Here is a 26,655-nt window from a genome sequence, read left to right as displayed (position 1 = left end):
AGAATAATTGGCTGGGTTTGAAATACTGCTATATAACCTTAAACAAATTATTCCACCTCTGTGAGCCTCATAAAGAGAAAAATAGAATCATAGAGTTGTTTGTGAGAATTAAGTGAGACACTGCACGTAAACTCTTAATAGAGGATCTGGTACACCATGAAGGTCAGCTCAACAAATGTCAGTTATTGTGTTTATTTTCAAGACCTTCTCAATTCCTCTAGCCTTCATTTTTTTGTTACTCCCAATTAACTTTCTATTTTTCTGTCTCTTGTCTCACTCCATTCCAGGATACTGAAAGCCACATTTGGCTCATTTACCTATAGTATGTTCTAGAGCATTAGCACCAAACAAGATCCTAAAATATCTTCTAGATTTAAAATTATATTATCTCCAAAGTAGTTCAAGTATTACATATATTTTGTTATAGTCTAAGTAATTCTTTGACATAAATGTCCATAATATAGTTTTTCATTTTTCTTTAAATTAAGTCTGTTTTTCTAGTTTCTCTCCATAAGCATGTGTCATATACATATATATATACTTTTTTTTTAATGTAGTATGTAAAAGATGGTATGTAGAAGAGAATTTTGAGCCCTGAGTTAATTTATAGATCACAGGATAGGAGGCACTAAGATTCCATGGGAAAATAAAAAACTAAACCTTTTAGGAGGGCAATTTAATCATATCTAACAATTCCTAAGATGTTTAAAATATTTTAACTAACTGCCAATTCCACCTCTAGGTATAAATCCAAGAAATATATTCACATGTATGCATAAAGATTGCGTGAAAGTATGTTCATAATGATATTGTATGCAATGGTTAAGACTGTAAGAATCTTAAATATCCATCAGGAGAGGACTGTTTAAATAAATTATATATAATTGTAAAATAGAACACTACGCACTCCTTTAAAAGAATGTGGCAAATCTATATAAACATAGGAAAATGTCTAAGATATAGTGATAAGTGGAGGGGGAAGCAAGAAGCAGAATAATATGTGTAATGTATATAATTCTATGCTTATGGGCGTGTGTGTTTCTTAAAAGGCAGCTACAATATATTAATGTTTACATATGCAAGGAAAACTTCTGGAAACGTTAACAGTCATCGCTGGGAGTAGGATGATGGGGATGAGAAGAGTGACTTTTTACCTTTCTGAATACTGAACAAAAAAAATACCATAAGTACGTATTACTTTTTCAAATGAGTAAAAATAAACACAATTTTTAAAAACTGGAAAAAAAAGTTTTAATCATTCAGCATGTGTATAAAAAAGTTTTATAAAACAATCATTCAGCATGTAATAAAATAATTTTTAAATAATAAAGAAATAAAGAAGTAAAGATAAAATGTTTAAAGAGATAGAATGGGGATTAAATGGTTAAATGTTTTATAAGGTGTGTTGGATGTGAAAAGTGATCTATAAATGCCTATTATTTTTACTAAACAATAGCATGTGGGGCTTTTGTAACCTGAAGAAAGCAGCATTTCAGCATCTCTTCCTACTGGTGCATGTGGTGGTTAAGACCACGGGGGATGAACGAACGCCTTAGAAATTGCCTCTCATGGAGTTGATATGCCGATCTTTTCAGTATTCCCCATTGCTCTTACGTGGAAAGTTCCATGGAAAGGAGTAGAAGGGTTCAGTGACATTGTTCTATCCAGTGTTTAAAACTACTGTCTGATACTCTTTTTAAATAAAACTATTAGCCACATGGTGATTGCAAAAGGATTGCTTTTAAGAGCCTTTGTTTACAGAGTTTGGTTTATTGTATGAAGAGTGCCCTTGACTAAGTGTAGTGAGATACCTCTTGGTGCTGTCTGGGCAATAAGTTAGGAACTTGGATGTATTATCTTGAGAGTTTTACAGATTAATGGGATTTTACAGATTAACAGGAGACAGAATGTTGTGCTACTCCAGGTAACAGACTTTTTGTTTTGTAACTCTTTAAAGTGTTGGTGTTCTCCCTTTTGACACTCAGGAGATTAATTTACTATTTATTTCTGTAGATCACACCCTTGGAGAAAACATAAAAATACAAATAGGCCTTCTGACAGATATAATCATATTTTCTTATGACTAGGTATTTTTAAAATAAAGTTATATAAGTTAATACTATTATTTAAAAGCTATTTAAACACAGGGGCGCCTAGGTGGCTCAGTTGGTTAAGCGTCTGGTCATGACGCTTAACTTGGCTCAGGTCATGACCCCAGAGTCCTGGGATCAAGCCCCATGTTGGGCTCCCTGCTCAGTGGGGAGCCTGCTTCTCCCTCTCCCTCTGCCGCTCCGCCTGCTTGTGCTCTCTTGCTGTCTCTCTCTCTCAAATAAATAAATAAAATCTTTAAATAATAATAATAATAAATAAAAGCTTGTAAATACAAAATTCCAGTAAACACTGCAGATCTCACATTACTACAAAATGCAATATTAAGTTAATGTAATTAACTACCTGGCAAACAATAATGGTGAACACTTCCTGGATGAAATGGGGTAGTACATTGGGGAAGTTTGTATGTGTTTTAATTTCCATTCATTCATCAACTTCTCACCCCAAATACAACTAGCTTTCTGTTACTAGAAGCTGACTGGCCAGTTTATGAATGGTAATAATGAGAATTTCATGCTATCTTGTTCATAAAGCAATTATGTAAAACTGTGAGGTAAACATTACCATCCCCACTCTAAGATTAAAGAAACTGAGGCTGGAACAGATTAAAGTTTGCCCATGGATAAAGTAACTAGAATCTAGAACTTCTGATATCATACTCATTGACATTTTAGTGTTGCCTGCTTTAGCTATTTTTCAGATTGGTGGAAAGAGCATAGAGGATTATTTCTAGTCAACATCTTAACTTCTTCAATGAATGAATTAAAATGTGCAGTCAACTTTACCTCAAGGTTGCCAGACAGACTTCAGAGGCCCCTGCTCACCCCCAACATACACACAAACATACACACACTCAGCTTTCTTAATGACCTGAAGAAAGGCCCATAGGTTTTTTTCCCTATTAAGAGTTTTTACCTCAGAGAAACAGTCAACAGATAAGATGAATGGAGGAGTTAGAAAAGCAAAAAAAAAAATTTTTAATTAAAAGATTTAGGGGCATCTGGCTGGCTCAGTTGGTAGGAGCATGTGACTCTTGATCTCGGGGTTGTGAGTTCAAGCCCCACACTGGATGTAGAGATTACTTAAAAAACCAAAATCAATAGATAGATAGATTTATTTATTACAGCCATGCACTCTGATCTAAGATACTTTGGAGACTTCCAGCTCTCTGATTTTATTTCTGAAGGGTAATCTCCCCAACCTTTCTCTTAACTCTCTTAAGCTTACGGAGCCATTAAGTCCCAAGTGTAGATTTTTGTGCCATACATTCTTTCAAGTACTTTACACCTATTAACTTAATCCTCACAGTAACTTCATAAATGAGGTACTAATAGTGAGCCACAGATGAAGTAACTATTCAAAGTTCACAGCTAATGGTGACACTAGGATTCAAACCCAGCCTAATAATTCCAAGGCTAGGATTTTTTTTCCTAGTATAATTAACATACAGCTTTATATTAGTTTCGGGTGTACAGTATAATTCAACAACTCTATACATTTCTCAGTGCTCATTAAGATAAGTGTACTGTTAATCCTCTTCATCTAGTTCACCCATCCCCCCTCCGTTCTGGCAACCACCAGTTCTCTGTATTTAAGGGTCTCGTTTTTTGTTTGTCTCTTTTTTGTTGTTCATTTGTTTCTTAACTTCCACATATGAATGAAACCATTGATATTTGTCTTTCTCTGACTGACTGATTTCACTCAGCACTATACCCTCTCGGTCCATCCTTGTTGCAAATGGCAAGATTTCATTCTTTTTTATGGCTGAGTAATATTCTATTTTTAACTGCTGGGCTCTACTGCTTTGAACTCGATGACTGTTTATCTTAAGTAGGTTAAATGCATTTTTCAGGATTTCTAGGCTGGATGAAATTCCTTTCCTAAGGTTCCCAACTCTAACAAAAATAGATTTGGGGACCTTCCCTTAGTGTTTTATTATCCCATTTTACAGATGAAAAGCATTGACTTAGCCAAAATCTTAGTTTATTAAATGGCCATGTTAGAACTAGAGCTTAGGTCCTCTGGTTTCTAGTCTACTGCTTTTGGCACTTTAACACTATCACTTTTTAGCTCATTGGCTACCTTCCATTCAAGTGATCCACCCAGGTTGAAATTTTGTTACAGCAGCAAAAACATACCCACATCCTTCATTCACATTTAAGGGCACTTTCCTGTCTGTCCTGGAATTCCTATCGGTCAGCAAGTAAGTCTCTGGTTTTACAGTGTTTACACCTTAAGGAGAGACACGTGAAGACGTAGTAACAGAAGCACTTTATGGATACAAGGGACATCTATTAAAAGCATCTAATGTTTTTAACATATAATTCTATAAAAACTTAATTTGGTCATAGCTAATGCTGTCAAGAGCCAAAATAACATTTTAAAATATTCATATTTCTGAGCCTTGAAATGGTCAGCAAATGACATGACAAAATGTATTTTAAATCTTCTAACTCAAGTAAGAGTATGAAGAAATGCAGCAGTTTTTCTTCAGGGCCTTTGTGCAGATTTTTTAAAGCTCCTTCTGACTTCAAGTGGAGTGGAAAAGTAGCTTAGTTTATTTCATGTTAGTCTAATTTGGAATCATTTTTTAATTCCTAGATGCTTGGGTACAGAGAGCTTGCTCCCTAGAGCCTTGTTTCCTGACTGTGGAGAGTAAAGGATTAAATTGAGCTGAAACTAAATTGATTGACATTTTGACACTGCAGATTGTGAAAAGAAAGGGAATTTGTTCAACTTTTTAAGACAGTAGCAGAACTAGTCCCTTAAAGGTACCCCTGTTTGCAAAGATGATTTAGTTTTTTTCTTAAATAAAAAATTATGAGGCACGTTTTAGCACTTTCCCAATTTCCTATCTTACAGTTCAATGCGAGAATTTAACTTTGAAAGCTTTTAAAAAGGCCTGGATGGGGTGTTAAAATAGACTCCGCTGAACAGGCACTGGCAGAGGTCTTTTGAGGGGAAACAGAGGACTGTATGCACTTCTGAGGTGTCACTGTAGGAACCTATCTATAAAAGACAAATATACATATTTATGAAATCCTTATCTTTAGCGTTTTTTAAATGCCAGAGATATTAAGTGTGAATTGAGTAAGATACATTTCCTGCTGACTTCTTTTTCAGACAGATATAGATGATTACCATTCCATCATTTTCATAAACGGCATCATTTAGTACTGACTTCAATAAAATCCCATCTCTGCTGCCATGAAGGGAACTGGACTCACCTTAACAGTGCTCTTCTAAACAGCCTGCTGCCTTTTTTTGATCACTGCCAGGAGGCTGTAATAAATTACAGCCTGGAAGAAGTTTCAAACTGGCAAGTTCGCCAGATATTTAAAGCAATTTATTTCGGGGTGTATCAGCAGATTTTTTCTTACACTGCCATTTGGGTGCCTGCTGACACAGCCTGAATAAATCTTTCAAACATTTTCCTTACTAGAGATGGATGAAGACGATGATGCACTGGACTCCGGACCTTTCATTAACTCTTCACTTGCCAACTGGTTCTTTCCTATTACCAGATCTGTAGGAAACTTAGATTCCTATTTCCAGCATGAGTTTGCAATATTTCAAATCTCTCAGTGCCTTGGCAACAACTTTAAGTTTTATGGAAGGCAAAATAACAAAAGAGTTTCTGGTTTTAGGCATAAAATATATAATTTAGATTATTTCATTTCTAGTATTTAGAAAATTGCCAAATTTCCTAATAGGAAAAGAGATCTGAAAAATTATATAAAACAAAGACTTGTTTCTAATTTTAGTCTCTTTTATCTTATAATAGGATAGTGAAGTCATTTTCAAAATTATTACTAATTCTGGCTCTAGATCCAAAGAGTTTTATTGATATATAATTTAGTCAGGTAGTCAGAAAAGCATAACATGCACATGCCTGAAAATATTTGTTCTCATGAGACTGGAAGGGCAAGAGATGAGGGAACTAACTTTTACTGCGTGCCTGCACCAGGCCAGCCCCTTTGTAAACCACTATATAGCATGCAGGAGAGAGAGGAGAGATTTTCATTTTATGAAGAGCTACTTCCTGGTCAGGTGAAAGGCATTGCTCAGTGAATTGTTAGGAACATGATAAAGCTTAAACTCATGAAGGCATCAGGATATAGGGTTTGGTAGGAAAAGCTCCATCTAAAACAGAAATCATAAAACTGGGGTTCGTATCTAAGTGATGTCACTTACAAATGAGGTCATCTGGATAGACCCTGAATATTTATTTCTACATCTGTAAAGTGAGGATATACTCTCTAGCCTTCTCCATCTCCTGGATCATTTGGCACAGTAGTTATCAACGATGGCTGTACGTTGTAATCACCCAGGGAGCTTTGAAAAATGTTGATGTCTAAGATCTCAACCTCTTGAGATTCTGATTTGATTGGTCTAGGGTGCAGCCAAGCACTGGGGTGTTTAAAATACCCACAGGTGATTCATATGTGCAGCTAAGGCTGTGAATCCTTGGTTTGGAGAATCGTTAGGAAAGCCCTTTATAAATTTACAAGGGTTAGCAGATGTTATGAACAATGTAAATAGGGTTTTTTCCCCCATCATAACTTAAGCTGTTTTGCTTCAAAAAAAAAAAAAAAAGATCCAAGGGCCCCTCGGTGGCCCGTTGAGTTAAGCCTCCCACTCTTGATTTCAGATCAGGTCATGGTCTCAGGGTCGTGAGATGAGCCCTGCATCCGGCTCCCCACTGGGGTGGAGACTGCTTGGGATTCTCTCTCTCCCTCTTCTCCCAGCCCTCTTCTTTCTCTCTTTTAAAAAACAAAACAAAAGCTTATCTCTGAATTTCCCTAGCCCTTAATACATAGAAAACCGTTGATAAGTATTCGTTGCATTTGTGAATGAACAGCCTTCAAAGTTTTAAGAACATTTGAAAAATGGGGTTTCGGGTTCAATATGTAGAGTCGTTCAAGAAGCAGGACCTTTCTATGGAAACATTCCCAAGAAACACTAGCCTTTCTTGCCCACGCCAAGCTCGCTTCAGTCCTTAACGCGAGCCGCGACGTCTTGGTGCCAATCGTTCCCCCACGTACGGAGATGCACGCCGCAGTATCGGGTGGGTGCCACGAGCTCCGGGGCGGAGCGCCCAAAGGGCCGACCCTTTCGGCTCTTCGGACTCTTCCCCGCCCTCTGGGCCAGCCCCGCCGCAGCGCCCCGCCCCGGACGCGGGTTGGGGCGGGCTGTTGGCGGCGCCCGGCAGCCGAGACTACACAGCCGAGCCCTAGGGCTGCGGCGACTGTCTCCGCGCGATCCGGAGGGCCCAGTTTGGACGCGGGGAGCCCGGGCTGCCCGCGCCTCTGGCCCGACGGAGTCCAACGCGAGCGCCTCGTGCCCGAGCCGGGCGGGGGCCAGGATGCGGAGCTGCGAGCCTTGAGCTGGCCCCATGACCCTGAGCACGTTGGCCCGCGAGAGGAAGGCGTCCCCCGCCTGCACCTGCAGCCTCGGGGGCCCCGACATGATCCCTTACTTCTCCGCCAACGCGGTCATCTCGCAGAACGCCATCAACCAGCTGTGAGTGCGCCGCGCGCCCTCCCGCCCTCCGCGAAAGCTGGGAAAGTTTGCTTTTCATCAGCCGCTTTCCCCAGCATCCTGGGGAGCTAGCAAGCAAGCGAGGGCGAAATCGCACTCTGCGGGCTTGAAGGTTTCGAAGTGTCCGGGGGTATAGTGGGGTGGAGGTGTGGGGTAATTCTTGGAGGCAGAACGTGTCCCCGGGGATTGGGCGGATTGAAGAACCATTTGCGAGAATTTTCTGATGAACTTTGAGGGAATCTGAAAGTGCAGTCGTCCCTGGGAAGTTGTGGTGGCCGAGTGACAGCCGAGCGGGAGACTCCAGGGGTGGAGGGCGGTCTTTAGCTCCTGAAACGCCGCCCGGAAACGCTTGGACCTCCCTTGCGGGTCCTGCTGGTGATCAAGCTCCGGTGTTTGTTGTTTAGGGTTTTTTTGTCGTTTGGAATAAGTTTGCGTGTGACTATAGGTTCCTGTTGCAAGCTGTTAACACAAAGGAAGGCTGTCCATTCTTTGCTCCGGCTGGTTGTAGTCTGGAATTATTTCAAAAAATTGGATTTCAGTAGTTTGGCTGTTTTACTTTTAGTCTCCCCCTGTAGTAGTACAAGTCGGCTTGCACACCTTCATTCACGAAAGTGCAAGATTCAACGCATCTTTAAATCGCTGTTTTTGAAGTCTCTAGAGTTGTTGTCCTTCCCTTCCATTGTGGTTTAGCTATTTCTGAGAATTGTGTGCTGAAGCTTGTGGTTAATCTCGTCTCACAGTTACAAAGCGCAAAGTAGAGGAACTCCATCTATTCAAGCAGCATCCTTAAACCAGTGGGGTGGTTTACCATTACTTTAGGTAGCAGCAGTTTGGTCTTTGTAATATATTAGCACTCACTCCCGAGTGGCTCCAGGAGAGTCAGCTACTGAGGTTTACCCAGATTACCGGTACTTAAGCAATGCTTCTGTCTCCTTCCCAGGTCAACCCTGAAAAACTTTTTTTAATGTCCAACAACAGAAACTTTCCATGATCTCTTATTAAAGGTCCCAAGATTAGCGTGTTAAGTGATTTATAAATAACTTTACATCTAATTTATTATTTTAATTAATGGTTTGCTCTCCCACCAAATCAAATTAAATTCATTTGAGTTTCAGTTTTTTTCCTTTGTGTTGATTCATGGTGGAGCACCTACAAAAAATAGCCACACACAAAAAAGTGGTTTTACTGCTGTGAGTGTAAACTCTACAGAATTAAATTCAATCACTTACTTGCATTTTTTTCTTTAAAACAATATGGAGTAAAAGAGAAGGAAAAGCGGGAATAATCTGAAACTGGATAACCAATCTCAAAATAATAGTGTTAATAATACTTTAAAAATTAAAAAAAAAAAACCATAGTGGGAGTGACCCACATGTCCACCAGTAGGATAAATGGATACAACAAAATGTGATATGAAATACAACTGAGCATTTTTCAGCCTTAAAAAGGAAGGAAATTCTGACAAATGCTACAACATGGATGAATTTTGAAGACATATTCTAAGTGAAATAAGCCAGTGACAAAGGAGTTGGGGGAGAGGGGAATGAGAAATTTGTGGTTAATAGATTGAGTTTCATTTCAGAAAGAAGAAAAAGTTCTGGGGATGGATGATGGTGAAGGGTTGCACAACGATGTGACTATATTTAATGCCTCTTTAAAATGGTTGAAATGGCAAGTTTTATGTTATGTATATTTAAACTGCAATTTTAAAAAAAAGATTAAACAAAATTTAAAAGGCAGAGCTTCTAAGCTTTGGGGGGGGGGAAGGAATTTTGCACTTTAGTTCCTAGTATAATCAGATTAAGCCCAAATTTCTTCTCCTACTAATTACTGTCTTTGGGTAAATCATTTTACTTCAGTGTCTTCTACTGGAAAATGAGGTGCCTACCCCAGGGGCCCATAAGAGATCATATGTGCCAGGTACACTGCAAATTGTAAATCCCTGCACAAAAAATGAGTTAATTGAAATTAAACAATAACTAATAGCTTCCATTTGTTGACTGCTTGTCACTCTGCTAAGAGTTAAATGTATACTGTCTCATTTAATCAGAACAGCAACTTTATGAACCAATTTCTTCTATTTACAGACAATGAAACTGAGACTTAGAGAAGTTAAGTAATTGCTTATGGCCATATAGCTAGTAAATGACAAAACTGTCCTTAGAATCCAGATCTGTTTCCTACACTGGTGCTCTCAACCACTGTAAAAATTATATTCTTAGTAGTTGCAAGGTCACTTTTGAGACTTAATCTTAGCAGATGCCCTTACCTGCTGACATCTTCAACTTAGCAGTGAAAACCGTATTTGTTACGCTAAGATTTGTTAAGGTAGACAATCTTTTAAGAATTTGCAGAATATTTTTCATTTTTGTCTTTTGTCACTTATTTTTTTCTTGTAAGAGACTTAATATCCAAATTTCACTTCTTCTAAAATGTATTCATTAGTATTACGTTAGCCATCATTTTTATTTTGCATTTTTAATGTCACCAAGTTCATCATCATTTAAAAATCTTTAGGGATCATTCTGATAAAAATGAAGATTTTGTAAAACATACGCATTTTGGGTACATAATGCAAAGGTTAATTTAGGGTCCATGGTCACCCATAGTTCTATGGATTGGCTTAAGAAGGTCAGTAAACACCTTGAGATCGTATGAAAATGTTGTGCAGATAAATGTATTTTTAAAATCAGATTCTCAGTGTGATCTTATAAAAAGTTAATCTCTTTCCTAAAAGGAACTATTATTTCTAAGGCTTGATACTGTAGAGCTCAACTGGTGTGAGCATATCCCTGTCAGGCCAGATATATAAATAGCAGCGACTGGTGGGAGCAACTAAAAGATTAAGATTTAGGATCCTAAGTGAAGCTGACTCAAAAAAAAATTTAAGTGTGTATTTGGGGAAGGGGGTCCCTTAACACATGACTAGTCTTAGCCGGATGGTTCTGTGGTCACTGCTGAGAACCCACTCATAAGAACTTTTATTTTATTCTCACTTGCTGCCTTAGATTTGCTGTGGGTTTAGAAACCCAAGTAACAAACCCTATGAGATCTGTGTCAGAGTAAAAAGGCTAGAGTCATAGAGTTAGATCCTAGGGGGGCTCTCCTATAGAGAAAGTTCATGACCTTTATTTAGAGTATGGTGTTTAGACACCTATTCGGTGATTTCACAGGATCATTCTCATTTCTGGACTTCCAACTGTTATATATAAATGAAATTAGAGATTAGCTGGGGTATTACTGTATTTTATTGGCGATAATATCATCATAATTAGATTATGGTCTCCCTTTGTTATTGCATAAAACTCACCAAATATGGGGTTAATTTTGAAGTATCAATGGAGAACATTAAGAAGTTATTAAAGTCACTCCAGAAACTAAGAATAGTTACTGTCATAAATTTAAATCCTACTAGAAAAAAAATATGTGAGCAGCCAAGAGCATCATGTGATCAAATTTCAGGGGTCTTAGATCAGACTGCTCAAATATTCATGAAAAGCTCCGTACCCTTTAAGAGTCTATACATACTTTTCAATAAAATAGAAATCAGAATTTCTGAAAAATATGGGAACTTGTGTTGTTTTTAGAGAGCCAACATTCAATCCCTGAGAAATGGCCGCTAGCTAAGCAAGGGGCCTTCTAGTGTATTGGTATATGCCAAGCAGCTTATCAAATAGGTGGCTATTTTTGTGTCCTACAAAGTTCAGAGAAAGATCAAGAATTATTAGATAAAATGCTGGCAAAGGCTACCATTAAAACAGTGTTCCCCTTATGAAAACCTCTGATCAGAAATCTTGGAATTTAAGTTCTTGGGACATTGCTTGATTTGTTAAACAGGTTACCTTGAACTTTTTATCCTTGACTTAAAATACTTGTATTTATTACTTGATTTCATATATGAGTTTGATGTCCTAGCTTCACATCAAGGCTTTCTAAAGCTCAGGCTTAGCACCAGGAGCATATCCAGATGATTATCCAAAATATAAATTTTTGTGAAACTGAAAGGTGGAAAAAGTTTTAATTTTTGTGTTAATTAGTAATAGTACTAGTACTCTTTCAGTTCTGTTCTGTAGTTACCCAAGTGACTTCACATTTGCTCCTTTCTGAACTTAAGCTTGCATCAGAGTCACCTAGACAACGTATTAAAACACAGATTGCTGCCTGGGCGCCGGGGTAGCTCAGTCGGTTAACCATCTGATTCTTGATTTCCGCTCAGGTCATGATCTTAGGGTGGTGAGATCAAGCCCTGTGTGGGCCTGGGCCTGGAGCCTGCTAAGATTTTCTCTCTTCCTCTCAGTCTGCCCCTCCCCACCCTTCTCTCTCTCTCCCTCTCTAAAAAAACAAAAACAAAAAAACCACAAATTGCTGCCCACACCCCCAGAGTTTCTGATTCTGTAGGTCTGGGGTGGGGATGGATAATTTGCATTTCTAACAAGTTCCTAGATGATGCTGGTCCAGAAACTAACTACACTTTGAGAACCACATCCTTAAAGTATTCCTCTGAGGCAGATTGGGCAAGTCATCATCCACATTTTGTGTAGTAATAAACTAACAAAATTGAAATGGTAAAGTGATTTTTTTTTGCATAGCAGTTACATGATTTGTTATTGGTGGAACTGAAGCTAGAACCTGCATTTCCTGTCTCCAAATACAGAACTTCTACAATGCTGCACTGTACTGATATCTTTGTATACATGTGGGAACATTTCTTTAGATAAATTTCTAACAGCGGAATTTCTGGGTCTAATGGTATGTATATGTTAAAAATTTGATACATACTGCCAAACTGCCTTCTGAAAAGGCTCTGCCAGTTGGCTCTTACCAGCTGTAAGAGTATACCTTCACCAACCCTGGTAGTATTAACACTAAATAGCAATTAATTTTTTATTGAACTCCTGCTATGTACCAGGCATTATTTTGAAGACTGTTTATATTGTCTAATATTTTCTTCTCAAGAGTTAGATATACTCAGTTAACAGATGAGAGGCACAGAGATGTTGAGTAACTTGTCTAAGATTATACAACCAGGATGCAAGCACAGGCAGCCTGACTCCAGGACCTCTGCTCTTAAATATTTCTCTATTTGCAATTCCCTAATTACTATAGAGGTTTAAGTATCCTTTTATATTTTTTATTAGTCTTTTTCATTTTTCTTATTTGCATGTTTGTACTTATGACCATTTTTTCTGTTGGTATTTGTTTCTTTTTGATGTACTCTGTATGTCCTTAATATATGGCAAAAATACTTTCTGCCAGTTTATTGTGTCTTTTAACTTTACATCTTGTTATAAAAGTTTCCTTTTTTTGGGGGGGGGGAGTAAAACAAGGTCTTCGTTGTTGACAGGGTTACTTCTGAGTTGCAGAAATTCTCCCGGTTCTTCCCTGTACTCCCCCATTCAATCTTGACTGCCACAATGAGACAGACAGAAAGCGCGAGGACACTTTTTTCTTGCATCTCTAGTGGTAACCTTAGCAATAGACAGGAACTGCTCCAGGTCTGTCAAATGGATGCATTAGAAGTTTTTATAATTTTTATGTAATAAAATCCCAGGACCCTGAGCCATCCAGGTGCCCCTATTACTTTTTTTATTTGCTTTTATATCAGACCACCTTGCTGAACTCTTGCTTGGTCGTAATATCCAGTAGATTTTTAAATTGATTTTCTTCACTTTTCTGGGTGGATGATTATATCACCTGTAAATGAATTTTGCCTGAATGTTTATAAACTCATTGCTTTGGCTGGGGTCTAATGTAATGTTAAATAGTAGCAATGCTTATGGTCTTACCTTGTTTTCCATTGCACAAGGAATGTTTCTTATGTTTTGTAATAGGTATATTGTGTGCTATAGGTTCTGGCATAGACCATTTATCAAGTTGATGACATCTCCTACAACAGTTGACCCTTGAACAACATGGATTTTTATCCATGCGGGTCCACTTAAAAATGGATTTTTTTTTTTTTTTTACAATCAGTACTTTAAATGTATTTTCCTTACGATTTTCTTTTTCTTTTTTTCTTCTGTTTTTTTTTTAAGATTTTATTTATTTATTTGACAGAGAGAGACACAGCAAGAGAGGGAACACATGCAGGGGGAGTGGAAGAGGGAGAAGCAGGCTTCCCGCTGAGCAGGGAGCCCAATGTGGGGCTCCGATCCCAGGACCCTAGGATCACGACCGATGCCCAACGACTGAGCCAGCCAGGCGCCCCACGATTTTCTTAATAACGTATTCTTTTCTCTAAATTACTTTATTGTAAGAATACAGTATAATACATATACAAAACATGTATTGGGGCATCTGGGTGGCTCAGTCGGTTAAGTGTCAGCCTTTGGCTCAGGTTGTGATCCTGGGGTCCTGGGATCGAGCCCCACATGGGGCTCCCTGCTCAGTGGGGAGTCTGCTTCTCCCTCTGCCCCTCACCCCACTTATGGTCACATTCTCTCACTCTCACTCTCTCCAATAAATAAATAGTATCTTTAAAAAATACATGTATTATCAACTGTTTGACTATTTATGTTATTGGTAAGGCAGAATTCTGGTCAACAGTAGACTATTAAGTTTTTGGAGAGTCAGAAGTTATTTGCAGATTTTTTACTTCGTGGGGGCTCAGTTCCCCTGACCCCCACATTGTTCAAGGGTCAACTGTATACCTATTCAAACATTTTTATGCATAGTTATTGAATTTCATTAAATGCTTTTTGGGCATCTATTGGAATGATAATATTTTCCCCCTTTGCTAGTAACGCAGTGACTTATGTTGAGTTGCTAAAGTTAAATCATCCTTACACGCTGTTTGCGTTATTTGTTAACAGATTGCTGGATTTGGTTTACTATTATTTAAGATTTTTGCTTTTGAGTATTTGTCGAATCTGTGGTGCTTTCTCCAATGTATGTCTGATTTGTAGAATAATTAGGTGTAGCCTTCCATCTATTTCTAGATCTGAGACAGTTCGTTAGCAGAAATTATCTATATTATAAAAGTCTAGCACCAAGAAGCCCTACCCATTTTATGAATTTTTTTGCCTTTCAAATTTTTAAATGTCTTTGTTCTCACTGAATAAGTGTAATTATCACCCATGATACTTTTTAAATCTAGATCTTGTCCCTTACAGAAATGGGCAAACATCATTAGAATAATTGATAGATAATTGGTAATGGATTGGAACCAGGCATTTATTTATGATTTAAGGTCTTTTTTTCTCTCTCTCTTTGGTGGGTAAGGAGACTAATACTAATATTTAAAAGAGTTATGAGGTGTGTCTTTTTCTTTGGTTATAAATTAATATTGTTTTTGTAGCTGTCTGATTCTTACATAGAGAAAATAGCCTTAAAAAGTGGAACGTCTTTTAAAAGATCAAGTAAGTTTACATCTGGTGAATCCTCTAGGTGTTATGGCCTTCAAATATGAAGAAAAGGTTAATGATCTGTTGTCAGAGTAGAAAGGTACATTTATGTTTTCATTAGTGGTGATAATTTTATGTGGTTTTATCCACACTTGTGTGTGTTTGGAGTCAGAGCAGTAATTGGCTTGGAGTCAAAGAGAAAATAAAAGGAGAGCTCTCAACTTTGGCCTTACTGGGACCGTGTTCAACCAAGTTAACTTAAGAGTTAATCTGCACAATGAAGATGAACAAGAATGGTGAAGTTGTGATAATGTTCAAGTCAGAATTTCTTTTTGATTAACCTAGAGTGGATTTTCCCCCCCTAAATTACTGCTTTTTGCTTGTGTGCTTAATGTGTAATCATTCCTAAAATTGAGCAATTTCTTCAGACTAGTACTGAGAAACCACTGCCCAAAGCTAAATAATTAAGGATGTTGTCATTCTCTGTTTCCAAGAGCTGTTGGACCTTGGAGTAATAGAGGGGTCCAAACTTCTATGTATCATGTTGCTCACAGCTCTTCTTGGGTGTCTCCAGTAAATGTGAGTCCTCTTAATTACCATATGTTAAACTGCCTTGGGGCTAAAGAACAGTGGTGTAGATGCTATCACATAATGTTTCTGAATTTCTAAGGTGAAAGAAAAAAATTGGTATCCTAACTAAGATAGGGTTAATGTTAGCTTTGCATTGTTGAGTGATGCAGGATGTTGCTGCACTAATATAATTAGGTTTAACCTGAAGAAATGTGGTAGGAACATCAAGGCCTTTTAGGTGTTCCTGTGATTTGGAAAGGATGTAGCAAATGATTTATAAATAGATTGCTTGCACACCAAAGGGCAAATTTGGGCTCACTTCCTTTTTTGCAGGTTTGTGCGAATTGAGCAACTCTTGTTTTCTGCATTAATCTGTTTTTGAGGGGTGTGATCCTTCTTTTAGTAACCTGAGGGTTTTGACTTTAGTTATGTCTTTTAAAGCAACAGAATCCAGAGGCTTGAATTACTCTCAAAGAGAAACTTCTGTGTTAGTCTGTTTTAGAGTGTTGTATTCTTTTAAGTTGTAACAGTTTTTAGATGTGGAAGACTTAGAATTACAGTTGACCCCTGAGGTGGCAGGAGTTAGGAACCTTGACCCCCCTGTGCATAGAAAATCTGTGTCTAACTTTTAACTTCCTCTAGTCTGCTGTTGACCAGAAGCCTTGCTAATAACACAAACAGCCAATTAACATATATTTTTATGTTATATGTATTATATACTGTATTTTTTTTCAAGATTTTATTTATTCATTTGAGAGACAGAGAGAGAGCATGAGTGGAGGGGAGAGGGAGAAGCAGATTCCCCACTGAGCAGGGAGCCTGCCACGGGGCTCGATCGCAGGACCCTGAGATCATGACCTGAGCGGAAGGCAGATGCTTAACCATCTGAGCTACCCAGGCGCCCCTATACTATATTCTTATAATGATTTCTGACTTTTTCTAGGTACATGGTTCATCTGTGAATTTTTTCAAATTGTTGCAGATTTCCAAAATATTTTCCAGTATATTCTATGAAAAAAGTCTGCATGTAAGTGGACTCATGCAGTTCAAACCCATATTGTTCAAGGAACAGTCAGTCACCTGTACTGTTTCTCCTAAGGTTAATATACCCAATTCCCATAAACACCAAAATATTTTCATTTTCTATTATTATTAATTTTTAATTTCTATTAATTTTTGTGGGGAGCTTTAGTTTGAAAAGTTGCAGCATCTATGGAGGATGTAAATTCTCAATGTATATTTCTGTTCCTAGGAGATGAATGAAATAGGTCAAACAGTATGTGAAACTGAACTTCTTTGACATCGCTTTGACCAAATTTGGTGTAGATCATTGTGTCAATCCCACCTCTGTGATGTTCATCCGTCCCCAGTAAAATTTCACATTCAATTCTTAAAAGTATCCCATTCCTTAACTATTCTCTTTAAAAATTCTTAAAAGGTCTCATGGGTCACATACTCAGAATCTTGCCATTTGTTCTTGTTGCTAATAGTAATAGTTTGGTGTTTGGAATGAAACAGACCTGGGGCGCTTGGGTGGCTCAGTTGGTTAAGCATCTGCCTTCAACTCAGGTCATGGTCCTAGGGTCCTGGAATCGAGCCCTGCCTTGGGCTCGGCTCCCTGCTCAGTGGGGAGTCTGCTTCTCCCTCTCCCTCTGCCTGACACTCTGCCTGCTTGTGCTCTCTGTCAAATAAACAAATAAAATCTTAAAAAAAAAAAAAAGAAGGAAGGAAAGGAAAGGGAAAGAAACAGACCTTAGTCCCATTCAGAGTTTCACCACTTACGAGCTGTGTGACCTTGAATATATTATATAACCACTGTGAGCTTTAGTTTCCTCATTAATAAAATGGAACTTAGAATACCTATTTGGATTAAGTATGATATTTGTGAAGTACTGCTAATAGCACTCAGTAAATGGTAGTTAATATTTTTGCTCTTTTAACATAAGCTAAAATATAGGGGAAAGAATTAGAATACAGAGTGGTAAGCCAGCCTGATGGTAAAATTCTACCATTTGCATGATTGTCATAATTGCACCTATTCTGGGCAAAGGGTGGGAGATTCAAAGAAACACAAGACATGGTTCTTGCAGTCAGGATGCTCAATCTGTTGAAGATAGCAGACAGGTCAATAAAAGGATAAATAAGAAAACAATTTAGCACACGCTAAGTGCCAGCTGACTGGTGCAAACCGTGCTTTAAGTATTCAGAGGACAGAAAGGTATTGTAAATGAGCCAATTAGTAAAGGCATTACAGAAGTAGGATTTGAGCTGGGACGCGGACCTTTATTTCTCCCTGTCTTAAATGTCTTGATTTGTATAAACAGAGATAAAGGGTACTTGAGTGGTGAGAGAAAAGGAAGACTGATGTGGCAGATGTTATGGCCATATTACAAATAGTTAATTTTCAGTGTAGGACTGCTGTTAATTATTTGCGGTGAGAAGGAGAATCCAGAAAGGCTTTTGGATAGACTGATTATATTCTTTAGGATATTGCTGTGAGCATATTTTGGATATATCATGGGCAGAATTTATCAAGTTTTATTGAGTACCCACTGAGTACACAGCACAGTAACTAACACTTGCAGACTTTACATAGCTTATTTAGGAAGGCTGCCAATTTTACAGGGTTCTTAATGAATCAGTACCAGTGGCTGGGAGTACAATGTGAAATCCCTACAGGCAGCATAAGAACAGAAATCATTAAACTATCTGTTAGTGGCTTTATGGTGAAAGAAAAAGAGAGAGAGAGAGAGAGAGAAAGGAAAGAAAGAAGGAAGAGAGGGAAAAGAGAGAAAGAGGGAGGGAGGGACGAAGGAAGGAAGAGAAACAAAAGAAAGAAGAAAAAGAAAACACATTCAAGTAATTCAAAGCAAAAACCTCCTCCTCTGCTTCCTCCAGGTGCTTAGCTCTAGATATTATTACATCAGCATCATGTGGTAGGCAACATGGTTCCCATGGCACAGAGGGCTTGTAATATTTACAGTACAATGAGCTATAAGGGGTGGAGTGTGCTGATTACTATTTGTCCTTGTTCTTACTGGCTTGGTTACCAGTTTAATGGCCTGGTTGCCTATTAATAGCTCAACTTATTTAGCGTTCTATAAGCAAGGTACAGCTCCTTAGTTTCTAAGTCAAATACACATGGAAACCATCCAAGTGGACCTGGATCTTTTACACACATAGTAAGGCTACAATTAGACATCACTTAATAAAGATCAAGAACTATATAAATGCCATGTTACACTAAGCCCAAATGATAGTTTAATGATACTGATTCAAAGAAGAGTAGCTGCAACGAAGTGCTAAAACTTTTGCAGATTGTTCCTTATACTCAATTGCACTGAGAAAATGGCAGACTGTGAGCACATAAGAGAAACTGCACGTTTATTTCCACTTAGTGATTCCAAGTAAATAAATGTAAACCCAAAGTAATTTTTTTTCAAAATTAAAGAAAACTGAAGATTGTAGACTGGCTAGTTATCATCTCTCTAACTTAAAGATGAAAAGCCATTGTTGTTTTAATCATACATTCTTTTTTTTTTTTTATGTTACGTTAATCACCATACATTCTTATTACCTCCTTGGAAGTACTTGAGTATATCTGTTGAGAACCCACTTCAGTCCTTTTAACTATCGGTGAGTTGGGGCTTGTTCACGTCTGTGGCTCTTCTGTGGTCAGTCTCAAGTTAACTATTCCCACACTACTGGAATTCTCTCTTTGTTTTGTTGCCATTTTGATGCTTGGAGAACTTCTCAGCAAGGCCATATGCCCTGTTTATTAGAAAATGTTAGTGTCCTAAGATATTTGTTGTGCTTTAAAAAAAAAATTAACATCTAGTCTCTTCCTCAATTAAAATCAAAATTAACAAATACTGAATACCAGTGCTGTTCTTTATTGCACTTTTACAAATCACTTTGGGGGAAATTTCCAAGTGGAGATTCCCTTTTGTTTTAAAAACTTATCTACCTTATAAAGTTGGTAATATCTCTTTCTTTACCACCCACTCAGCTTTAAAGCGAACTTGTCCTAGGTGAGTGATCTTTTTTAATATGACTGATCTTACTGATAATTAAAATAACCAAGCAAAAAGTATTGGTTATTTTTCAATATTTGCAGATGATGCACATTTATTATAGGGAAAAAAAGAGAAAACACTAAGGCACTCCTTTTCCCCACAAAAACCATTATTCTCATTCTTATCTCCCAAAGATATTTACTATTAACATCATCCAGGCTTTTTCTATGTATGTATATACTTTTAAAAAGGCGACTGTCCTCTGTCTACTGCTTTGTAACCTAATTTTTTTTCACTTAGCGTATTGCGAACATCCTGCCATTGTCCTCAAACGCATTTCTTTCATATCCTTTTTAAGAGTTGTTTGTTTTCCATAGAACTGATTCAAATTCTGTCCTGTTGCTACACATTTTGACTAAACCTCACTGAATGAATATCCTTGTGCTTAAATCTTTGCACATGTCCATAAAAGAAATATCCTGAAGCTCAGTTCTGAGATCGCTAGGCCAAAGGGTATACCTAATCCTAGGGCTTTTGATAGATTGCTAGTTGCTCACCAGTAATGTGCCAGTTTTACTCCCACCAGCAATTTTAGTAATTCATTTTCATAGCACCCCTGAAATGATAAAAAGTGAAATCGAGAGAAATACAGTTTTATTCTGTAATTCATATGAACTGCTTGGAGACCCAGAAAAATTGATCCTCATTTGCCTTTTCCTATCAGGAAGCTATTTCATACCTAAGCACTAATGGAAAATTCTTTAATTTGTGAACTATTTGAGTAAAACTAATAGATGAAATAACAGTGTATTGATAAGATAAACTAATTACCCTGAGATGTTGTTGAATATATATGTAGTGTTTATGAATTTAAGTTTGCTTCCCACTTTTTCATTTTATTCTAAAATCATCACCATTTTTTGACTTAGAGAATTTTAGGCCAAAAGATAAACAAACAGACTTACCTAGAGTCCTGCAGCAAATTAAGTCAGATCTTGAGCAACATTTCATTGTTTTTCTGTTTAGGAAATGTTAGGCAGTGTTGAGATTTCCCATAGTACCATCTTAACTAAGGATGGTGAAATTTATAAAGATGATCAAATACATTAGTTTGTTAACGGTTCTAAGTATATTGAGGTTAGAATTTCCTGATCCTAACTATAGGAAAGAGTGGGTATATTTTTCAAAGTTGAGGAGGTTAACTTTTTTAGGGAACAAGCTGTTAAATTCTTGAAACAAAAGTTTTCATCTCTGAGATTATGTGAGTATTGAGTATTGGAGAAAGGAGAAGAGTATGTGTACTTCCTAAAGCTCTTAGAGCATCTCACCTTGAAATGTCACTGGCAGGTCTAAACAGTAACCAGAGTGGTCCTCTGGCTGACTTCAAGAAGAAAAGAAAGATGGGAAGGAGAAAGGAGTGCTGGAGTGCAGATCACAGTTGCACGCTAGTTTCAGTAGTAGTGGTTGCCTGTCTCTATCTGAAATCTCGCTGCTTCCTTAATGAAGGTGTATGTTTTAATCACTGGGAGAGAAAACGTGTTTGGGTGAAGTTTCACTTTTTGTAGTGGCAGCAGCCCTGGACGTGCTGTGGGAACACAGAGGATGAGTTCAGCACCTTTTCTGCAGATCATATCTGGGCCCGAAGCTCGTCTCTTTTACATAGGCAGCTTTTGTTCGTGGAGAGTGGACCTCTGCCAACTGCTGTCAGAGACCCAAGGTCACTGATAAGGAGTCCAGAGGTCAAAATGGACTCGTATAGACTCAGTCTGGATTTAAGGGGAAAAGGCATGTTTTTGGCCAGCAGACATCAAAAACTGAATTGCGGCCTGGGAGATGTTCTGCTCATCAGCTTCAGCCTTTCCCACTGCCGTTAGAGAAAAACCAACAGTCTCTGCAGTCAGCAGGAGCAGAAGGAAACAGAACACTATTTAAAGGGTGTGATTTAATTGAATTGGGTTGTGTTAGGGATTTCACCCCAGAGATGATTTCTGTGGCAATGTCACTTTGCTTACTGTGAGGTAGCAGATATCAAATCAAAACCAAAGATAACCTACCATCATAGGATCTTTTGTTGGGTTTCAGAATAGAAAGTCAGTTAAATTGGATTCTGGTATTTCATTTACTAACATCACCTTTTGGCCCATTATTAGGATCACAAAGATAAGAAAGGCATATGCCATTTGCATTTCTAATTGGGACTAATGCTTTTTTTTTTAAGACTTTATTTATTTGGGGGGGAGCGCATTTGCACATGCCTGCTCACATGCCTGAGCTTGGGGAGAGGGGTAGAGGGAGATGGAGAGAGAGAGAGAGAATCTCAAGCAGACTCCCTGATGAGCACCATGCCCGTATCTCAACCCTGAGATAGTGACCTGAGCGGGGAAATCAAGAGTCAAGAGCTCCACCAGCTGAGCCACCCAGGCGCCCCAGGGCTAATGCTTTTTAATTAAATTGGCTTTTCAGAAGTATTTTGCTCACTTTGGAATTCAAGTATTACAAATGTGTGATCCACCAACCTATTTAAAGATCTCCTTTTTAGTGACTGTCCTTTGAGTGGCTCCTGTATACAGACTCACTGAGACTGTAAACCATTGTCCTGGTCCTCCGGGCCAGTGGAAAGACGGTGAGCGGGACCAGCCTGATAATTTGCAGGACCTAGTGCAGAACAGAAATGTGGGACCCCTTGTCCAGAAAGAATTAAGAATTTGAAGTTAGCAACAACAGAGCATTGAACCAAGTGTAGGGCCCTTCCAAGCACCCACCCTATGCAACTGCACAGATCACACATCCATGAAGCTGGCCCTGCCTGTTGGATGTGAAATTAAATAGACCTGAAGTTGATGAGAGCTCTCTGCTTACTCCGTGTGTCTCTCTGAACCTCTGTTTTCTTTTCCCGTTCCATATAGTCCTATTCTGTCATTTTCTCTTGGGTTCTGTCCTCTCACCAAAGTTGGACAACCTGCAGCCAGAATTGGGAGTATGTATACGTCTGCCTGCAGTCTGTGTGAGCACGTTCTTGAATAATATTACCTTCCCCTCGGTTGAACTAACAGGATCAGGGTTTTCTTTAAGGAACGGCAGTTAACTGACCTCAGGGAAAACATATTGTGCATTTTATTTTTAGGTGCTTTCACAATTAATGTAACATTTGAATCAAACAACTATACTGTGGAGGCAATATTTGCCCCCTTATTTTATAGGTAAGAAAATTAAGCCTCAGAGAGGTTAAGGGATTTTCTCAAGGTCAGCCAGCTAGTAAGTGAAGTTCAGGCCCATGTCTGCTGGTGCTGTGCTTTCTCGTTACGTCCTTCTGCCTCTGCAGTTCTGCAAGACCAGGGATAAGGTGACTTGCGATAACTTGCTTTCTCAGCATTGATCTGTTTCCCAGAACTTTCTGCCAATTTCCCAAGAATAACTCCTGGGATGTAATCATGAATATTTGCAACAAGTTTTTACTTCTGTTATTTTCTATAATCCTTGCAATAACCCTGTGTAGTAATATTTTAACATCATTTTAAAGGAAAGAGATTGAGGTTCAAAGAGATTAAATGACTTGTTCAAAGTTCTGTAAACAATAAGTGCAAGAGCAGTGACTGAAATCCAAGTGCTGTTACTTTATATCCCACGCTTTTGTACTGTGCTGTGTTTGGCTCTAACTAATTTTAAATCTCTACTTAGTAGTAAATACCTATTCACTCATTTATTGATCACCTACAATGTTTTAGGCACTGGGAATGCATTAGTGATCCAAGAAGACCAAGACTCAGCTCTTAGAATTTACATTCCATCATGTAAATAAATACTATAAGTAATCAGCTGATAGTATGGCTGTAAAGAGAATATAAAGCAGGACAAAAAGATGGAAAATAAACCGGGAGTAGGCAGTGCTATTTTAGAAAAACTGGTCGGGGACCTAATCATTGTTTGAGCCACAAACTGAAATGTAGATATTTGGTGGGAATGTATAAATCAATTTCTAGGGTACAAAAAAATCACCTAAACAATATGAGGCCACTGCATTTATGGACATAATGGCAATAGGTGAGGATTGTTAACTATAATAAACATTAACCTTTATAGTAACAGTTACACTTTGCATTTAATCTCCTTTCCCATGGAGCATGGATTATAAAATCATAAGATCAATAAAGCTCTAAAACTAGTCATTTCCTTCGTGATGCATCACTTACCATATAAAGCAGTGTTTAATGTGTTAGTGACCTTAGACTGCTCACACTCCTAGAAAATAAGTACTGTAATGGCATGTACACGACATGGCATGTTCTGGGCAGCTGTTAAAATTTCTGGAGTATCCGTTAGGTTTAGGAAGTGTAAAATCTCATATGCTGGTCTGCTTTAATTGTAATGAATTTCAAAAATCTTGTCCAGAATTCTTTATTGTACTGAAATTCCATTATATCTAGTACTATAGAGCTTCAGTAAGTGAACTTTCACCTGCTGCTTGGGGATCTTTGTAATATAAACATGTTTGTTGTAGAGGGATTTTCAGAAATGGGGAGAGATGGGGGCAGCACAATGGGACAGGTAGAGGATCTTCTCATAGGATTTGCCTGTTTGTGTGCTTTAGCATGACAGAGTCCAAAGTATTAATTAAAAAGCCCCTTTGAAAGTCCCAAACTTTATTTATGTGTGTTTCCTTTGGTTTCAAAGTTAAATCCAAGCATCAGTCATTCAGTGTTTGCCTCTTGTTAAAGCTGAGTTGTTATCTGCCAAAAGATGAGGTGGTGATAGTGGGGAGGTTGTTAATTCCCAGCTGCCCATGGTTTCTTTAGGTCAACTATCAGATTTTTTTAATCCAGAGTTTTTTAGACTAGAAATTCATGGATACGGTGAAATCATATGCAGAAGTGGGTTTTTGTATATGATTGATTGTACATTTATTTTATTGGAGGAGAGGCCATAGCTTGTATCAAATTCTCAAAGGAATCTAGTGACCTTCCCTCCCAACTCCCTCTCACGCCCCAAATTAAGAACCTGGAGTAGACTGTTTCAGACATTTGACTTAGAAATTAAGTAAACTCTTTTTAAGCTTTTTGACCTTACCAGCAAGATTCATTTTTCCATTTTTAAACAATCACTCATAATTTCCCAACACTGAAAGATTCTGAACTAACATTTTCTATTGAGAAGGATTGTACAGCCTTTTGAATTGTCTCTCTCTCTCTCTCTCTCTCTCATAATAATCTTGGAGTAGATACTCCCAAGAATGGAATTTGCTTAAGGAAAACTCGGAATATTACTGTAAAGCCTGAATATTTGTGTTCTTCAACCAATAGTCACAACCTATGTGGTGAATGTAAAAAGAAGCAATATTGGGTAAAACATTTCTGGTGCTTTGAACTATATCCAAGAAGGCAAAAATGACTTAAAGTTGTTACTTTGAAGAAAAAGTCGTGAGAGGAATTAGAACTTCTAACTGCATTTAATCCAGATACTTATTAAATTAATTATAAAGAGCTTGTTGGGAGGTTTGGGAGACCACTGCCCTGGGCATAGACATTTAGTGTAATGAATGTGTTGTTGAACTCAGTTGTACACTGAAGGTTGAGGATTCTCCAAGCTACTAAAACATTCTTTGCAATTAAGACCAATTTCTGCGGCCTTCCATGTATAAATTTTCAAAAGTGTGACCAGTTAAGTTTTATGTACCATTTTTGCTTTCTTGCCATCTCACATTATTTATTTATTTATTTATTTAGGCCTTAATCCAGTGCCTGTTTGGCAAAAAATCCTGGGTTTTGCATATAAAGCCTTGAGAAAACTCAGACTAGTTTAACTCTCAGAAATTAAAAACCCTATTAAAAAAACTTTTATCTATCTTAGAATATCTTCCTCTAAGAGGATTATTTCAGTTTTCATTGTCAATTAGGAATACTTACATGTAGGTCTTTTTCTTTAAGTAGGGTTTGAGGCAGAGGAAACAGAAAATGGGGTTTTTCAAAATCCACTCTTTTTGAAATACTGAACTATTTATGTAGCTTTTAGTTTAGAAGTAAATACTGGAAAATGAAGATACAAATATATAAACTATGTTTAGTTATCTTTTTGGTAACTATTGTTTAAATATGTCACTGTAGAAATATTAAAATATATTATGAAGAGAAAACAATATTCAGAATGTTGCCTTTTTAGCATTAACTGTTAACTGAAAAAATGTAAAGCAGATTTCATAAACCTCTTCAGTGACACTAGAGAAACTTTGGGAAAACATCCAACATCTGCTTATCTTTCCTACAGTGGAAATGTTCATAATTGCAATGTGCAGTTTCCTCTGAATGAAGATAAACAGATTTCTGTTTGTTATATTTTAGAAGTATATTTACTGCATTCTTTAAATGTATTTAATTTTTTCCCCTGACAGTTGGGGAGATACCAAAACATCTGATTGTTACTGGGGTTTTCTTCTTAGCTTTCTCTTAAGGGCAATTATATTTTTCTTTAAGATATTTTCCTCAGACTTTTTTGATTCCAGATTTAGGGGCCAGTTAAGGAAATACGTTTAGCCAAGCAGGTTCCCCCTTACCCCCCATTATACCTGCACTATCATGTCTCTGACTCAGTTCAACACATTCTTTATTACAAAATCCATGTTCCATAACTTTTTTTCTTAACTTTCTTTCCTTTTTTTTTTTTTTTTTGTAAATACATAAGTCAGCTTTGCCTCCATTTGGTTCTTCTTTTGTTGGATGCTGGGTCTTGGAGGCTGTCAGCTGGACACTGCTGGAGGGTTCCACCCAGCCAGACCCTGGTGTTTTGATATAATTGTGATTCCTGGGTTGAAAACCCATTTGTTCCAATTCCCAGGAGACCAAACTGTTGAAATGTTTTACCCTGTTGACCTGGGCAGCTCTTTGTCTCTGGCTAAAACATGGCAGGCAGTCCTGGCAAGTGACTTACCTAAAAGATATTCACTGCTTTGCTTTAATCATAACTATGCCAGAGCTTGTGGTAGAGATTGCTCTGTACATACTAGACCTTATACATCTGCTCAGAATGAAATAAAATTGAGCATTGGTTGTTCTGTTGGTTGCCAAGGAATGCATCATTACAGT

At 37.8% G+C, this 26,655-nt stretch overlaps 1 protein-coding gene and 1 non-coding gene across 5 annotated transcripts in view; one reads left to right on the top strand and one right to left on the bottom strand.

Moving 5' to 3' along the window:
- SSH2 (slingshot protein phosphatase 2) overlaps positions 1-26,655 on the top strand; it is a 241,915-nt gene that overhangs the window by 135,659 nt on the left and 79,601 nt on the right. Inside the window, exon 1 of one of the 4 annotated variants that reach the window (XM_028109377.2) lies at positions 7,321-7,635. The exons of 2 other annotated variants lie outside the window; for them this stretch is intronic. In XM_028109377.2, the coding sequence (XP_027965178.1) occupies positions 7,508-7,635 (128 nt within the window). In that variant the 5' untranslated portion in view covers positions 7,321-7,507. Of the gene's footprint in view, positions 1-7,320; positions 7,636-26,655 lie in introns of those variants that run through there. One more of the 4 variants, XM_028109375.2, reaches the window with a different exon arrangement.
- LOC114214051 (small nucleolar RNA SNORA31) lies at positions 13,034-13,167 on the bottom strand. Its single transcript, XR_003610322.1, has one exon. It is a non-coding gene; the product is annotated as a small nucleolar RNA SNORA31 (small nucleolar RNA).

Source organism: Eumetopias jubatus, unplaced genomic scaffold (assembly GCF_037043125.1).
Source record: "Eumetopias jubatus isolate StellerSeaLion01/CBP00866 unplaced genomic scaffold, mEumJub1_p1.0 scaffold_10, whole genome shotgun sequence".
Classification (NCBI taxonomy): Eukaryota; Metazoa; Chordata; class Mammalia; order Carnivora; family Otariidae; genus Eumetopias; species Eumetopias jubatus.
Note: the sequence above shows the minus strand (reverse complement) of the source record. Positions and strands in the feature narration are given on the sequence as shown.